This window comes from Lonchura striata, chromosome 1, assembly GCF_046129695.1.
Source record: "Lonchura striata isolate bLonStr1 chromosome 1, bLonStr1.mat, whole genome shotgun sequence".
Classification (NCBI taxonomy): domain Eukaryota; kingdom Metazoa; phylum Chordata; class Aves; order Passeriformes; family Estrildidae; genus Lonchura; species Lonchura striata.
Window position 1 is genome coordinate 52,259,732 of NC_134603.1, and position 18,717 is coordinate 52,278,448.

Sequence of the window (18,717 nt, forward strand, 5' to 3'; positions counted from 1 at the left end):
ATCTCAAAAAATGGTGTTTGAACATGCCAGCCAAAACACACCTAAACAATGTAAACCACCAACCTCCCAAGGTACTTCTGTGCTTTCCAAGAAGCACATGTTCCCACACTGAACACAATAGAAAGAACCACTCAAGTTGTTTCAAGTAGATAAAATTTTTCCTGAAATCATGTTTCTTTCAGTTACAATATGCAAGATCTTTGTTACAGCAAAGAGTCATGCATGTCCCTAATTTTCACTAATTGACATGGATAGGTCAAGTTCTGTAAGAGCAGGAACAAATACATGTCTTGCTGGGGAGTCCTCTACATGTTACCTCTCAAATCATTTGACACACTCTCATAGGTAAATCTTTAAATTCTGCCTCAAAGCCCAGAACATTAGGAAGTGAGGAATTTAGATTCCTTGGTCTGGGATCATAATGCAACAGTGGGAGGCTGAAGGACAAAGACACCCCAACAGTTAAAATACCCTACACAAATCCATGAGGGTTTTGTTTCTCCTGTCTTCTACACAGACAGGAGAAAATGCTAAATCTTCAATAGCATATACTGTGATTTTATGCTTTCACTGCAGACCACACAGATCATTAGTTAATGTAATGTAAATCTACCAAACTCTAATTTTCTAAGTGTTCGTTAAATCCCCCTTCATTCACCAAGAGCAAAAGACCCCCCTCAGGATGTGATATTTAACAATACACCTAAGAAATGTGCACAGCTGGTTCCCAAGGGGACAGTCCCACCCCTTGTCATCCCTTCAGCTCTGCATTTTAGCCTCTTTTTTGACTTTGGTTCTTTGAAATGGTTTCAAGAAGAAAATTTGCAAAAGCTTCTTTACTTCGAGGGAGGACAGAAGGAATGGATACTTTTCTGTCTAATTAGCCTCTGAACCAACTCAGTGCTGGTGTGATGAATGCAGAAAGGTGGGAAGGTGCAGCGGGAGGCTAAGAACACAATCACACATCCAAGTAAGATTAGCCACTACACCAGTGCACCAAAAGCATCTGACTACGGCTTTGACTACGGCATGACAGCCTCTGAATGAGAAATTATGCAGAAGAAACCCAAATGATTAATGAGAAATAAAACCCACTGATTTTCCAACCATGTCATTAGTAGAACCCACTAATACTCTGGATAACATTTTGGAAAAAATTACCATATCCATTTGCTCAAAACCAAGGAAGACAAAGTCTGAAGTTCATTCCACACATCCATCAATGCTATTTTAACTTCAGATGACTCTCTATATCAAATTATCTGCTTTTCTTTTCTAAAGTTTTATTTGTCTTACCATGATTGTTTCAATATTTTATTTCCACAGGAATTAATTTTTAACTGTAATATAATCCAGCCTGTTGCAGAGAGATTGCTCTAGGTGTAGTTGTTTTCCTGGCATGCTACACGATGTGTTTGGCTATGACCAGCCTAGTGTCTGGACCTCTGCCTGCAAGCACCAAGAGGTGCTGATGCTGCAGCCAATAATCCCTTTCAGGAAAGGTATTTGTCCTCAGCCAAATGTCCTCCTTTGAAATATAGAGGAAGAACACACTTCTGCTTACACACTGGTGAGAACTTTTTTTGGTGATGGATGCAGCTCAAGGTTTCTTCATGCTGAAGGAGCTGCTGTTACGTTGCTTCACTGTTTTTCCTTAGCAGCCCCCTGCTTTGAGTATGATACCCACCTTCATATAACCCCAAAGCTCCTCCTGTAGCCTTCCTCTGATGACATATTATCCCTATACAGATCAGTAAACTTCAGCTACTCCCAAATTTCTTTTTTCTTTCTTCCGTGTCTCCTGTTCCTTACACTCTTAACAGCCTGTGTGACCCTGCATCAGAGCTTGTTTCCCCTTCTAATCTCAACATTACTAATGTTCCCAACCCAGATTCCATCCTCAAACCCTCCCCATGGAGCTCTATTTCAGCTTTCAGAAGGGAGTTTTGTTGATTTTCCCTCTGCCAATAGCAACATCTAATCTTCTGAGAACCACCTCCCTTATTTCAATGGTCTTCTTCAAATCTGGTGTTGTGGATCCCTAGGTCTTAGTTCCTACTATTTTTGTTACACCCTCTCAAGGAACTGATATTCTTTTATGATTATTTTTTTCAGTGAAGTCCTTCCTTCATGCTTGTATCCACCTTAAAAATACCAAAATTCACAATTGTGTTATTTGTTGAGGCTCATTTTTTAGCAACAGAATATTTATCTGTTTTAAATATGACAGGAAGCCTGTAATGTTCATTTGCAGGTTTTATCTCACTAACCTAAGTTGGAACACAGTTCCAAAACTGGCATTACAGTTGTCTTTCAGACATTTTAGCTGACTCCCCTCATGATGGTTCCCAGAGTACAGGTATTAAAGGAGACACTTCAATGACTATTTCTGCTTCTAGGCTGAAAAAAACAGATTACAGTCCCAAGGTTTTTTTTCCCTGACAATGTCTAAGTGAATGTCTAAAAACTGTTTGGGAACTGAAATGAGAATTTTCCAGCATTAGAGACTGTGGGAAAGGATTATTCTCAGTGAGGTTGCTTTAAATCCTGTGTCATTCTAAAAGCTCCTATTTCTATTCTTTGTTCTTATTTCTGTTTCAAAGTCCTTTGGATGTGCACTCCTTTGGGGTCAAGCACATATCCCCTGGGAAGTGTGGGGGTGTAAAGACAAGAAAATTTCAGGAAATCTCTTACTTAGACTGTATTTATCAATGTTGAACTCAAGTATTTCTCCAGAGAGAAGAAAATGAAGCATTTTGGAAATATGTTCATCTTCTGCCATTGTTTATGTTGCAGTTAAACGTTTTTTATCCATGTCTACTAGAACAGTGACCAAGTAGTGTCTTCTCAAGCAAAGTGACAGTTCAGAAAGGGTGCTTTGGTTTGCAGTTGCCATTCTTCTACATAACAGTAAATACACATCAGGCTTTTCAGAAAACACAAGAACACCAAGCACAATTTTTGTAAAAATATTTTCTTCTGCTTCATAATTTATTCATAACCAGGTTGTCTTCTCTTACTGTTTGGCTCTTTCTGACTGACTTTTGGAGAAATGCTATCATTAATTTCACTTGCTTGGATAAGGTTTGAACCAAGTTCTTGTCCATGTTACTAAATGTTTAGGCCATTCTCAAACTTCTCTTGAAAAGCACAAGACACGTTTTTAGACAAAGCCCTTTCAGTTCCAAATTGTCTTGGATGGAGGCCAGATACACACATTTTCTTCTGAGGTAGATGTTCAGTGGATTACCCAGAGCTTGAGAGTCCTTCTTTTAAAGATTTATAACTCTTAATAAAATATTCAGTCACCTTAAGGTACTGTCATCTATTGGTCTATCTACTGGTGCTTCTTTGAAGCAAATTAGGCATTTAGGATTGTATATGTGCAATGTAACCTCTCAAAAATAATGTAATCTAAAGCCTGGGATAATCTATATTGTAGTGAAAGCATTGAAAGAAAGAGACACTTAAAAGCTCAAAGAAAGGTAAGATACTTTAAAGAATGCAAGAACTATTATACAGTTCCTACTAAAGGAAGGTCTGTTTATACTTAGGAACACCATCCTACATGTTCCCATTACACATTCATACAGCTAACACTACAAAAAAAAAAGAAAAAAAAAAGAAAAAAAAAAGAGAGAGAAGTTATAGCTTAAAAGGGGGTGGAAGGAAGACCTGTAAAACTACAGATGAGTGAGCCTTCCCTCTGTGTTTGGGAAGACCATGGAGCAGGTCTTCATGGAAGCAATGTTAAGGCATATGCAAGACAAGATGGTGATCCTAGCATGGCTTCACTAAAGGAAACTTGTGCCTGCCCACTCTGGCAACTTTTTTATGATGGAATGACTGCAGTGGTCTATAAGGTCAACATATAGAGAAATGCAATCCACCTGGACTTTTGCAAAACCTTCAAGATGGTCCTGCGCAACACCCTTATCTTTCTAGACTGCAGTGCCATGGATTTAACAAATGGGCTATTCAGTGGATAGAGAATTGGCTGAATGGATGCAGTCAGAGGCTTGGGGACAATGTCTCTATGTCCAGATTTTCTTGTAATTTTCTCTTCTGAAGACAGCTTTAAAACACATTCCCATCAGTTATGAGTTTTTTAAGAATGATTTTTTTTCTGGACTTAGGGAGGAAAATTTGATTATTATGTCAGAAACCAGTGATGGTTTTCAGAGCTCTGTCCTGGGACAGGTGCTCCTCAATATCTTCATCAGTGACACAGAGAGTGGGATTAAGTGCACCCTCAGCAAGCTTGCAGATGGCACCAAGCTGAATCATGCAGTTGGCACAACAGAGGAATGGGATGCCCATCCAGAGGGATCTGGAAAAGCTTGAGAAATGGGCCCTCATGAAACTCATAAAGTTGAACAAGTCCAAGTGCAATGTCCTGCATCTGAGTCAGGGAAATCCCAGACATGAGCACAGGCTGGGACAGGAATTCATTGACAGCAGCCCTGATGAGAAGGACTGGGGATTCTCATGGATGAAAAGCTGGACGTGAGCTGACAATTTGCACTCACATCCCAGAAAGCCAACTGCATCCTAGGTTGCTTCAAAAGAGATCAAAGGAGGTGATTCACCCAGTCTACTTTGCTCTCATGAGATACCATCTGGAGTACTGTGCTCAGGTCCGGGGTCCTCAGTCAGAAAAAGACAGGGACCTGTTAGAGTGAGTCCAGAGGATGTCCAAGAATGTGGTCAGAGGGATGGAACACCTCTCCTATAAGGAAAGGCTGAGAGAGTTGTTCAGCCTGGAGAAGAGAAATCTCTGGTGAGACCTCATTGTGGTATTCTAGTAATTAAACACATCCTATAAAAAAAGAAGAGAAGCGTTTACACAGGGATACAGGGATAAGACAAGGGGAAATGTTTTAAGCTAGAAGAGGAGAGATTTAGATTAGATATTAGGAAGAAATTCTTTACTCAAAGTGTAATTAAGCACTGGAACAGGTCACCCGGAGTTGTGGATGCCCCATCCCTGCAAGTGTTCCAGGCCAGGTTGGATGGGGCTTTGAACAATCTGGTCTAGTGGAAGATGTCACTACTCTTGCTAGACAGTTGGAATTAGATGATCTTCATTTGAAATGAAAGGTCCCTTCCATTTCAATGCAAACCAGTCTATGATTCCATGATTCCCTGCCCAAATATCTACAAGAAAAGGTATTATAAACAGAAATATCTTTTGTTCTGGAATGTGTTAATTAATGGGTTTTTTAGTAATTTCTGATTCATTTTTTCAAACAAAAATATCCCTGTTCTTTTCTCTTTCTCTGCCTTGTTTTCTTTCTTCTCCTTATTCACACAACATAAAACTGTCACATGAAATGGTTTCACAGATTTTTGACATTTAGGAGGAACAAATATAAAGTGATTGCAGTTTATTTGTTCAGCTCACCTCCACTAATGGGTTCTTTGATTTTCTGGGGCTTTTTGTATTCTCAATCACCTACTTTCTAGTATGTGCTGCAAACTCCCAATTAAATGATTCCATATTGTTAATCCATATTGTTAATCACCTCTCCAAGGTCTCCTTGGTGAGCACACACCCAGCAGTGTGTCTGAGTGGATGTCCTCCCACCAATGGCTTCAAGTTGATGTATACCATGCACGTGAACCAAACCACAGAAATTAACTCAAAGGACTGTGGAGGGACAGAAGGCCAGTTCAGCTTGAATTTTGCTTTCCTGACTCAAATTACCACCCCAAATCTTCAAATATCCTCTGTGTTTCAAAGTTTCATGTTTTTCAATTTGGGAATATTTACACAGATGACCAGAATTACCTATCAGATTCAAGAGAACATTGAAAAAAATCCCAAAAGAGGCTGTTTAAAAACAGTGATTTTCTTGTAATTTTCTCTTCTGAAGACAGCTTTAAAACACATTCCCATCAGTTATGAGTTTTTTAAGAATGATTTTTTTTCTGGACTTAGGGAGGAAAATTTGATTATTATGTCAGAAACCAGTGATGGCTTTTACCAGTGACAAAACACATCAGTGTGCCCAATGCAACTACTGCATCAGCCTTTGGATGGACACAACTTCAAGTGGCAAGAGAAAAACTCTGGCAGTCTCCACTACATTTCCTCTCAACCAAGCCCTATTTGTCAGTTATCTTTTAGAAAGCATTCTCACTTGATGAAGCCTTTTGAAGACAGATTAATACTTCTCCCTTCCTGCTTATGTTACTGAATCTAGAGCACTGGGTCCACTGTGTAGACTGGAAGTTCTTAAGGAGGAGAATTGTTCAAACTTTGCTCAGTAGCAACTATAAGTCTCTGGACAAATGAGTCAATTGAATGTTTCCATGTAATAGAAATAGCAGGATCATCCTAAAGATCTTGAATAGGACTTCTAGTAATACCACTGTCTCGTAAAAGAACTAAGTTTGTCATCAAAAGGGAGATCCTTATGGAAATTAGTTCTAGACATTTTTGTATTCCTGTCATACTCAGACATCTGTTGATTACATGCATTTACAGATCAAGTCTGACAGAACACCACAGCTAAGAAATATTACTCTTTCCATTTACTCTTGTGACACTGCACAAACTTTCAGAGACAACTTCAAATAAGACCAATGTCCAGCAAAATTTAGAAGAGCTGAGCTAATCTGTGTTTTCTGAAATGATCCCACAATGGAACAGTTCCATTGTTTGAAGGCAGTTCAGAACAGACTGCCTGAAGCTCTGCCCCTTTATGTGTTATTCACCTTCTTAAACAACCTTGTATGCAATGCTCAGGAACAGGACATGTCAGTTGTCCTTCCAAGACACTATGGTTCTTATGCCTAGATGAAATAGCACAAAGGACAGTCTCTTAGAGTATTATTTTGATTGTGCTTAGACAACAACTTAGCAGGACACAACTGATGATTTTATTTAAACACATACATGGGAAATTGTAGACTACAATAGATTCTTGCTAAAACATCTGTGTTTGGGGGGGAAACAGCAGAGCACTTAAGTCTACCATAAATGCTGCCCCACTGGGAATTCATGGAGTAAAACTCAGATTTGAGCACTAAGATTTTTTTCTGGAGTTGGAAATATAGAGGGTTAATCTAACAGCCAAACTATTCTTTTTTCTCAATCTTTCTAAATCCACATGTGCACAGATAGCATGCAAGAACTTGTGACCTAAAGATGAATATTTTGCAATGTGTTGGTTGTCTAAAACAGTGGTGGGACTTAATCATCGTAAAAGGTCTTTTCCAAAGTAAACTATGATTTCCAAACTCACTATGATTCTGTGAGTGCAGGCTTTCAGGCAAATTTTTCACTGAACTTCTCAGGAGAGCACTTAAAACAATCATCAGTTTTGGGAAGATGTGTTTGCATCCACCCTGTTCTAAACCAGATGCTGATTATCCAGAAATTAACTATCTGCTCTCTCATAGAGCAGTATGTTAGATGGAAACATACATGAATACAAATTCCAAGTAAAATTGGAAGCTATGAGAATGACTTTTAGCCTAGTGAACTTTATGAAAAGGAAGCACTATATTTTCCAAGTGTTTAAAATTCAGTTTTTACCGGCAGTGGATGAAGTCAGGAACAGGATTATGCTGGCTGAAAGATGCTGCATCGAGGTTCATGCAAATTTCCACATTGTCACCAGCCATGATTCGTACTGCAGCTTTATTTTCATCCTCAAATGTCTGCCTTTGCAAGGACGCACACAGAAGCAGCATGAAGTCATCTAGGTGAAAGTAGTGATTGCAAGGAAAAATTCAGTCATCAACATAGGTGTAAGAAGAGTTGCGCTGTATAATAATGTAGTTACCAGACTGTTTTCCCACACTCTGAACCTCCAGATTGAGTGGTTTCCAATGCATTCAACTCTGAATTGAAATTTATTAATTAGGTTTTTTACCTGTCATTGTCTACGACTTTTATGGAGAAATAAATGAGAAAACGGGAAATATTAATACATTTTTATATTAAATTAATTAGAAAAGGGATACAGGAAAAATAGATGCGAAAAGTACTAACTCTGTGAATTTTTCTACTACATCCAAAGCCATGCTTAGTATTCAATCACCCAAAAAATCTGTCATCTTGCTGCTGAAGTGTAAATGAAAGGCTGGCTTCAAATTCCACTGTACAGATGATTTAAGCAAAGGACATACACTTTATAACAATGTGCTAAAATACTTACACACAAGGAAGACAGGGTTTGGTCTCACAATAAAGTCTGGAAAGTATAACCACTTTATGATGTTGGAGTTGAAGTTGGCATTGCCACTTCTCCATGGATAGTCTGTGTGGCAGGAACATGCAAAAATTCAATCAGTACTTCATAACAATTACTTAATCCTTTTCTTCAGAATACTTAACCAATTTTCCAGTATTTTTCTATAAAAGCAACTAGCAGTAATTTTACATAAAGGGTGTCCTTACCTTTACAAGGAGCAGGTGGGATGCCAATGCAAAGGAAGTACTGGAATGTAATGATGCATGTTAGAAAACAACAATATTTTGGCCAGATCTCTGCAATAGCTTTTCTCCTGCGTCGATACAATACAGCAATCAGCCAGAAGGCATGAATCATTGCATAAAAATCCATCCTTTGACCAATTACATTCACTGATAGAAGAAAACAGGTCTGGAAATGAAGTAAAAAATCATAAACAACTTTTACAACCTCATGACTAGTCAACACAGCAATAAAAAAATTATTGTGGATCCTGACAGAATGCTTGGATGTACCTGTGTCTGACTGCAGGAACCCTGTGCAAACCAACATGCTCCAACAGCAACTTCCACCCCTCCACCCAAACTCCCAAATTTTTTATACTCTTCCATCTAGAGCAGGTTTCCATTATGTGTTATCTAAAGACACGAGAAGGAAAGAGCCGTGTCATAATAGCCAGTATGTGAAATGTTTACTTGTTGCCAAGCAAGGAATGCATTGCACAGCCACATATTTTGATAGGATGTACAGATGTGGAAAAGAGGAAGAACTATTAAAATTGGTAACAACTAAAATGTCTCCTTATGTAGGAAATGGACAGGGCATTTAGACCTTCTAAATGTCTATTGGTGATAGAGAAATCCAGTCAATTCCTGCAAGACAGCTTTAGTTTTCCATTATTCTAAAGGGTCTACATTTCAGCATTTCTGTTCTCTGGCTTCACTGAAAGCAGTCCCTTCACTCAGTTCCATGAAACATTATTTTGAAACTTTGTGAAAACTTCATTTATTCAGCCCACTATGCTATTTTGGCTTTCTCTCTCCCCAGATTAGAATGATTTAAAATTATTTCCCAAAGGAAATAGCTTGCTGGGCTTTTAAAATTTCATTCATTCTTAATCCTCAGATGGCTGCAAACAGTTTACTCCATTGATCACAGTGGTGGTAATGTTTAACAGACAGGTCAAGAACATCATTATGATTAAATTTAGGATGTATTCCTCTGGGAATTGCCTCCTTCAGATAGGACATAGAAAATTGTGAAAACTCACTGTCTGTGGAAAGATTTTTCAAAAGTACATTTCATGTGTTCATGAACAAACAGACAAGGTAAGGGAACAGAGATGACTAACATGAATAATGACTAATACGCCTCTAGATATCAAACACAACCCAAGCTACTTTTCAAGAATAACTTATTCAAAAGGTTTGGAATGTTAATCTAATGAAAAGTATTGGAGTTATTTACCTCCAAACCAAACTTGTAGAAGAAGTAGTTTATGAAATACTTGACACAGTTTACAAGTCCATCATCCAGATGTGCTCTTGTAATATCATGGAAAATGGTTTTAGTCACAGGTGCGGTGAGGTTATTTCGACATCTGTAGTATTCTTGGTGACGGTAGATTGTAACTTCAAAGGCCAGAATAGCCAGCATCAGTAAGTTATTCTATGGGAGACACAGTCAGTAGAATTTAAAATAGAAGTCAAAGCCACAAAAAGATACAAAATTTTCTGATTAGTATAAACTCATTAATATTCAAATTTATGTTATCACTGAAGACTTCTGCACTCCAAAATGCACTGGCACCTATTCCCAGCTACTATGATTGAAACGAATTAAGGTTCACACCAATTTTTGGATTTTGATGAATCATCCAGACATCCAGAAGACACATATAAAGACATTATTTAAAAAATACTATAGTAAAAACTAGTTGTGGAAATGAATGGATGGAAAACATCATCAGTGTGCCCTCTCATATTTCATAGCTTCTCTTGAGGTATTACGGTTTTGCGGTTCTTTGTTGTTTTTTGGATTTTTTTTTAGGAGCTAGAAGATAAAAACCTACACAAAAGTCATCTGCAGAGGTTTAGCTGTCAAACACTAGCTTTCCAATACAAGGATGTTGGGTAGAGCAAATTTAACCTAGGCACTCTTTCACATGAACAGTCTGTCAGTCTTCTCTCAGGCACGGCTCCTTCTGAGCCAGATTGACCAGGTTGCAGTCAGGGGTGGCTATGAACTGATTTTTATTTATCTCAGAAGGGAGATCTGCCCTATGCTCAATAAAAGAGAGGTAGTGACTAACTCCAAAAGCTGGTTAAAAAGACCAGCTCAGAGAAAGTTCCTCAAGGAAGCCATAACTGAAGCAGAAGTGGCAAACTCTAGATCTGTGTTCTCTGGGGGATATTTAGGACAAGAATATCCTGAAACAGGTGCCACGGGGGTTTTTATGTTTTCTGTCAACCTTATACTGTGCATATAGAATGTTGGAGATTATTTAAATTAATAAGAGGTATGGTTTTCCCCAGGACTTGGTACATTTTCATTGTAAATAATGTTTTTTAATCAAGAAAGAAATAATAAAACATTGCTCACAGGCATAAACCAAAACCAAGAAGAAAAACAAAAGACATCAATTTAGTAATGTCTGAATGAAAGATTCTCTTAATTCATTATGTTTTCTAAACTGTGGGTAAGGAATAAGCACTTAGAAATATTAACTTCTAGCACACACTGTCATTCAGGGCAATTACTCCAATTAGACCCATCAGTCCTTTGGTACCTGAAAGCCATGTACCTCTTAATTACTTAGAGTTCTTAAATATCACATTTCTTAAAGAGCTTTTAACAGATGGTAGAGTCCAAAAGTGATAATTCTACATGAAAGAATACCTTAATTGCTACTGGATCCCTTCTGGAAATGTTCTGTGTAACAGATGTGGTTTTCTGTTGCCCCTTTCCCTCTGTACTTCTCTATTATCAATGGTTTGCATTACTTTTTTTTTGTGTTTGTGACAGATTATTTATTTCAAAGACAATTCTACTTTCATCACAAATAAGAAAATATCTGAATACAGATAAGAAAAAAGTTACCCTTAAGTACACAAGAAGGGGACTAGATTTTCTCAATCCAACCCACTCTGAAGGATCAACTGGCCCACTGTAGAGCACTGAGGTTTTCAGCTCTTCTAAATTGACCTTAGTTTCATTCTCTCCTGGCTAAAAAGAAAATGAAACAGTTATAAAACATGACTTTAAGACTCCTTGGGAAGGGTATGATAAACAACAATAAATAATACATCAGGTGAACTGTCATTTTTGTACTTGATATGCTTCCTTTTGTTCTCATTCACTGAAGAAGGCAGCAGTCAAACTTTTTAAATACACATTTGTACTCACCAATGTACAGTTTCTGGAAAAATCCTTGGGATCAATAGATGTGAGCTGATACAACATTTTGCAGACAATAATCACACATGTCCAAACAGTGCAGATACTTGATGCCAGTGGGCGAAACTGAGCATATGGCAAAGCAAGGGCCCAGGCAATTAAAAACACAAAGTTAAGTAGAGACACCTGAAAATACAATAACAGTGCAGAAATTACATGGAGCAACAAAAGAACTGAGAAAATTTGACCTTTTCCACAGCAGACAAAAAAAAGAGTAATTAAAAAAAAAAAGGGAAATGAAGAAACTTTGAGGAAAACACTGGAAAAAAATTACAATACCCACAATAACACAAAGTAGTAAGTGGTGAAGAAGGAGAAACTTTACCATAGGTTTAGGAAGGAATTTACCACCCACATAATATTAATACTACTCCATGTCTTCCTTATCAACATGAAATACAAAGGACCACGGGCAGCTTCTTCTGCTTTAGTACACATGAAACAGAGATAGCACAGATCTGTGTGTCTGTGCAACTGACCTTCTTCTTGACTTCTCCCCCACAAAAAAAAAAAAAAAAAAAAGAAAAAAAAAAAAAGAAAAAAAAGGAAAAAAATAAAAGTGAGAAAAGTGATATCTTTTTGGTTTTAGTGAATCCTGTCTTACTACCCTGTTCAAGAAATGGCTTTGTCACATAGAGAACTCATTGCCCACACCAAAACACAGTTGAAAGTGTTGCTCCCTTTTTCTTCAGGCATAATTCCACATTCTTTTTTCTTAAGCACCAGACCAAGTTTACCTTCCCAGTCCTTCTATGCCTTCCATCCTTAGATGGTGCTCACAGACTGTTTGAGCTGGAGAGGGAGTATGTCTCTTAAATCCAAAGAATTGGACTATTAAAATTTTAATACCTGGAGAAAAGGTGGGGCTGAGACTCTTGAAACAGAGAGAATGTGGAAGATATCAAGGCAGCTTCCCAGCAGGTGAACAGACCCAGCTGGATCCCACAATTTCAGTGAGGTCTGACAGGAGGAAATCTTCTCCCTACACTTGGGTGTGTAACCACATGGCAGATGCTGACATGCTGTGCAAGAGTTTGACAGTGGGAGTTTACTTACCTCTTTCACTGTGACCCAGATGATGTAAGAGGAAACAATTTTGATGATATGCAGCTCCAACAGCCACCACACAAAGACTTGCATCTTGTGAAAATACTCCAGGAATTTCAAAAACAGCACTGTAAGGCGGTCGATCACCAGATGCCACTTGTTCCTTAAGTCTGCAGGGATGTACAAGCAGAACCATTGTACGGACAAAAACAGAAGGTCTCTCTTGTAAGCCTTAGAGTAAGATAAGATGAAGGATAAAGGCACATCTCAGTGGTTAACTAACTAAAAGTGGGGTTGAAACTCACGTAGCTGGGGTGCTTTCCCTTCTGACCCACATTCCCTGGAAGGATTCCACACTTCAAAAGCAGCAGTGGTGGCCTCCCTTGCCAATTGTGCTTTTATTCCTCTCATCAGAGCTCTTTTTGGACTCTCATCCTCCAGAATTTTTGGACCTAAGCTTAGAGATCTCACTCAGGAACTAATTCCAGCCCTGGTCCTTTTCCAGCTTGGAAAACTAAAAAATTTTTTGATGCTTGGAAGCTATGGACCCAGCTTATTTTCAGAAAGCACAGACTACTACTACTACTACTCAGAAAGTTTTTCAGCCAGACTGGAAGAAATCCATGCACACTAGGACTTGGATTCCTGTCACAAGGGTTTAGACAATTGTACTACAGACATATTCAGATGTCAGAATTATCTAAACTGCCTTGAAAACAGCACAGCCTCTTAGTGTGTGACCTGTGCCTTCACAGGACATGTAAATCAAGAAAGACAAACTGTAGCCCAGTCAAATATTTCCCTCAGTTGAAAAAGCTTTATCAAGCAGAGATTATGAAGCTGGGTGAAAGTATCCCTTCACAGGGGTGTTTGGCTAAAAAAGCCATCCTCCCAAATAGTACTCCAGTGAGCAAGCTTGTGGTATTACCTGTTACATGTGAGCATACACGTGAGTGTACATGACAAAATATTTGATGAACAATGTTCTCTAAATGACGACTTTGCTTGTGGGCTGGCTGTAAAACTGTTTCATCTGGCTGGTACGTATTAATATAGAGTTTTCACACTGTATTCAGGGTTTCAGAAGCATTTTTGAGATTAGGGGGGACTTTGCATGCTTGAGAACATTCTTTATATCAGAGATGGAAACATTTGCAAGTGATACCAAAGCAAATTACTATCTAAGCTGGTAAAAATGCAAAGGAGTTACCACCTTCTTTATGAAATTATTTCAAATTATCACTTTATTTTATATATAAAGCACACCAAGATGGTTACTCCATGCATATTTTTGTGAATAACATGTGCACATATGTGTGAAAAAGTAGACTTCTGGAACACCTCACAATTGAATTCCATTTTTTCCCCTTGCCTTTTTTCTCCAAACACAACTTAGAAAATCCTAATAAAAATGCTGAGTGATGTGAAGTCTGTAAGCATGTAATTCAACTTGAGAAATTAATTAAGCTACAGAACTCTAATCTTACATGTGTTTTTTATAAGCACAATGAGAGTATTTAAAATAAGTCTTTACAGCGTTAGATGTTCTCACTCATTCTTTCATTGCATTTGCTTTCATTTGCAGTGTTGCATCATGCAGGATGTATCCAGACAGTGCCAGTTAAGTGGAACAGGCAGATAAGGTGTTCTGTCTAGCATGGCCAGGCAATACACACACAAGGAATAAAACACAGGCCTGACTGCATCCACTGAAAGACTGTGCAACACTCTGTAGTGAAGTCTGCACATGTGAATGCGTTTAATGTCAAAGCTCCAGCCACATGGCTCTGTAAAAATGGTATAACTCCAATAGAAATTAATGCCATGTGCAGCTTAACGATGGATCCCCTTGTGCTATTCCAAGCAACATCAGCTGCAGCTCCCCACTTCCCTGCTTGCATGTGTCACTGCACAGAGTAATGTCCACCAGGGTCTCTTTCCCAAAGCCCTCCCAACAAGCTGAGATGGTTGGAGTGCACCAGACCCCCCACCCCCCACAGACAGTATGAAAGCTTGCCAATAAAGGTTTCCATGGCCCATGACCACCTCTGTGATGACAGCTGTTCCAGCCAGGAAAGGTGAGTTGTTTCAGCTGAGGTTCAAGCACTGGAACAGGCTGTCCAGGAAAGTGGTCTAGTCACCATCCTTGAAGGTATTTAAAAGATGTATAGGTGTGGCATTTAGGGGCATGGTTTAGTGGTGGATATGGCACTGCTGGGTTAATGATTGGACTCAATGATCTCGAGAATGATTCCCTGATTCACTAGGGCTACTAAGCCTGAAGTGCTGCCATTTTGCCTTGACAAAGATCCTCTCCCTATTTAGGCGTCACAGTCCAGTGATTATTGTCATTAGTAACTAAATTTGTAGTAGGCCCTTTCCAAAGATTACAGCTTCCTTGGGTCTTAAATCATCTTTCCTAGTTTCACTTTTGGCTCATATTACAAGCTAAGTTATTGTAATAATTCATTTTAGAAGTTCATATTAACAATATCAAGGATGATAATATAAGCCATGTCTGCCCTTAAACTTTTTTATGTTCATCTGGCATCAATTACATATTCCATATTCAGAAGTGAAAAATATTACACTAATGTACACATAAATAATGAAGCAAAGCCATTGGGACTTCTAGGGAGAGGTATCTTGAAAGCATGGAGTATCAGATATTAAATATGTATGTGTATTATTTTCTTGGTTGTAAGGAGTACTTCTACTACTCTAAAGAAGTACTTAGGATTTGGGGTAGCCTTCAAATAATCTAATGCAGACCACCTAGAAGAAATGGGCATTGGGTTTCTGTTGTTTTTTTCCTCTCAGCACCCTACAGTACAATTTTTCCCAAGAACAGCCTGTAGCCTGCTGAATAATTGACAAGTAGCCATCTGCTCAGTTCAGGCTCTTTGACACAGACTGCAAGTGAAACTAGAAGCAAAACTTGGTGATTGAAGTTAACAGGGATGACCAGTAGCAAACCACCTGTTGACACTATGACTTAAGACTGAGGAAGGAAAAATTTGCATTCTGCAGAGCTTACCTGTAGTTTCTTCTTCCTCTGATTCATTGTCTTCATTGTCATCATCATCCTCTTCCTCTTCTTTATCCTCATCCTCCTTCTCTTCTTCTTTTCCTTTTTTGACCCTCCCTTTCCCTCCCTCCCCCTCTGGATCTTCCATTCTTTTCTCACCAGCCTCTTCCAGCATTTTATCCTCTTCTCTGCTGGCTGTTAGATTCATCATAGTTATGTCAGGCAGACTTCCATCTTGGTGCACCAGTCTGTAGGTAAAGAGTAGCATGTCAGCAAACTGAGGAGTAATGACATTGCAGTCTTTTTTTTTTTTTTTTTTTTTTTTTCAAACGGTATAATTAGAAAAAAATTAACTGTTCATGGAAAATGCCTTAGAAGTAGAATAGAAGTAGAAAAGTTAATGATTCTGGTACTCTCTCCAAACACACACTGAAAATTGAGTCGTTGGACTGTATTAGTAACTACTTCTCACTCAGATACTAATGGTTAGTAATGAGTGGTATTGACACTTAAACTTGACATTTTCCCCAGTGGAGAAAATGGTCAGAGTTTAAGATGTAGAAGCATGAAATGACATTATTTAAGAGGAAACATTTCATGACTTCACAGGGGACTTACTCATTTTGGTGGTTTGGTATTTTTTTCTTGAGGCTGCTCAAAGTAATTGGAACAGAAAGAAAAAGGGAGATGAGAACAGAGGGGTTACAGAAGAAGGTCATTGACAAATACATCATGCTACATCACAAGTCATAAAGCATTCTCCTACTCCATCTGCGGAAGCCTTCTGATGCCAAGAGCGTGCCATCATGACATTCATGGGGTGCTTCTATAAAGAAACATGGATTTGCAGCATAGATGGAAAGGGGGCAACCTATTCACACCAGTGCTAAGCATGATCAATGCTGTACCATGCTCTGAATAATGCAGCTGAATCATCACAAATATTTGACCTATCACTGTAAATGCATTTCCACCTTCCTCCAATTAAAAGATGCACCTGGAAAGTCAAAGAATTTTCAATTTTTCTTCTAGCTATCAGTTTGGGAACAAATAAAAGCAGGAATTCCATGGCTGCACCTTCAAAAGATTTTTATAATAGTGCCATTCATTCTCTCTCTCTTTGCCACATCTCACAGAGAATTTTTCTTTAATTTATAATAGTCTACATTTAAATCTATCAGTAACCTTTACACTACCAAAACTGGGATATGACCAATTTAACACAGAAACAATATTTCTCTAGTGCCATGGTGCCTTTTCCTTTTTTTCCTGAGATTATTCAGCATATGTATTTTCTTTACCACAGAAGATAAATATTTTCTTATGGTTTTCTTTTTTCTCCCAAAGCTCTGCTGTTGGGACTCACCTCCCATAGCTGCAAAAAAAACCTGTTTCCCTTTGAATATGACTCTTTGCAATGAAGTCTCCCTTTGGCAAATGTATGATTAGGTCATTAAATATTTGGTTATGCTATTGAAATTATTACACTCATCATACTTTCAAGCACCTGTAAGGCTGTTCTAAAATGCCATAGTACCATCTCAGGGATTTATTTTTCTTGATGTGAAATTCTGGCTTATAACCATTTATACAGGAAATTCTGCCAATTTTAGGATTTTTACTGTTCAAGAAACCAAAAATCTATTTTTTTCCTGATCATTAAAAATTAAGAGAATAGGCTAGGCAGTTAATGAGAAATTCAAACAAGCAGAATTATTTTTCAATAATTTGGGAGCTGCAGTTTCTTCAAGATGGAAACTTTTGAGTCTCAAATGCAGGAAAAACTACAGAAATGTGACTAAACAATCCTGAAGTAGAAATACTATGCCAATTGTCAAAAAGCAGAAGAGGTGGTCTAAAATAAAAGGTTTAACAAGACATTCAAATAACAAAAAATATCAAGTAATAAAGTATAATCACATTTTAGCCATATTCATAATGGGTTGGCAATAAGCCTGAGTGTCTAATAACCTGAGAAAATCTTATACTCAAGAATTTATTCAGTAGCTTTTGCTATTGAAAACAGAATCATAGGATAGTTTAGGTGGGAAGGAACCTTAAAGTATCCACTACTATGGGCAGTGATACCTCCCAGCAGACCAAGTTGCTCAGAGTTCCATCCAGCCCGGCCTTGAACACTGCCAGGACTGGGTCACCCACAACCTCCCTGGACAGCCTGTTCCAGTGTCTCACACTCAACAGTAAAGAATTTCTACCTAATATCTAACTAAAATTTCTCCTCTTTCAATTTGTACCCATTACTCCTTCTCCTGTCACTACAATTCCTGATGAAAAGGAATTCCCTCTTCAGATTCCCTGTAGGCCCCCTTCAGATACTGGGAAGCTGCTGTGATATCTCCAAGCAATTTCTTCTTCACTAGGCTGAACCCTTAGTAAAGTCATGTTGGCTGCTACTAATCATCTCTTTTGGACTCTTTGATTATTTTCAAATCTAAATCAAGTATCAGCTAACATATACACTAAAAAGATATTAAAATGTCTATAAAGTTACTAAACATCAAGGTTCCCTAAAATGACATAGCGAACTTATATTTACCTAAAACTCTAATGAAGTACCAATAGGAGGGTCATGTATAAAGAAAAGAGAACGAATTTTCAGTTCAGTTCAAATGTTATAGAGATCCCTGGTTACTATAAACCATCAGTGCCCATTTAAAAGGCAGTACACCATGAAATTAAAATAACCATATAATCAGACAAGTTTTGTATATATGTAATTGCATTGATTTTTATGAGGTATAGTCCCAAGTAACTTCTATAATGAAAAAATCTATTCACACTGGTGTAAATCAAGGACATAATTACTTACCTCAGTGTAAACTTGACAGAAACACAGCAACTCTATATGATTTGGTGTGCATGGACTCATCTTTCTCTTATTCATATAACTCCCATTTGTGTTCTGGAGATCCAGGAGCCAAATGGGGTTATAAAGATCTGTATGTGTAATTAATATAGCTG

At 38.1% G+C, this 18,717-nt stretch overlaps 1 protein-coding gene across 1 annotated transcript in view; it reads right to left on the reverse strand.

Moving 5' to 3' along the window:
* Positions 1-18,717, reverse strand: part of PIEZO2 (piezo type mechanosensitive ion channel component 2) — a 283,328-nt gene that overhangs the window by 54,480 nt on the left and 210,131 nt on the right. Inside the window, exons 19-27 of the mRNA XM_077784376.1 lie at positions 16,354-16,386; positions 15,745-15,983; positions 12,717-12,877; positions 11,610-11,786; positions 11,304-11,429; positions 9,672-9,872; positions 8,411-8,615; positions 8,169-8,270; positions 7,544-7,709 (exon numbers count right to left, since the gene is read on the reverse strand). Coding sequence (XP_077640502.1) covers positions 7,544-7,709; positions 8,169-8,270; positions 8,411-8,615; positions 9,672-9,872; positions 11,304-11,429; positions 11,610-11,786; positions 12,717-12,877; positions 15,745-15,983; positions 16,354-16,386 — 1,410 coding nt within the window. The remainder of the gene's footprint in view (positions 1-7,543; positions 7,710-8,168; positions 8,271-8,410; positions 8,616-9,671; positions 9,873-11,303; positions 11,430-11,609; positions 11,787-12,716; positions 12,878-15,744; positions 15,984-16,353; positions 16,387-18,717) is intronic.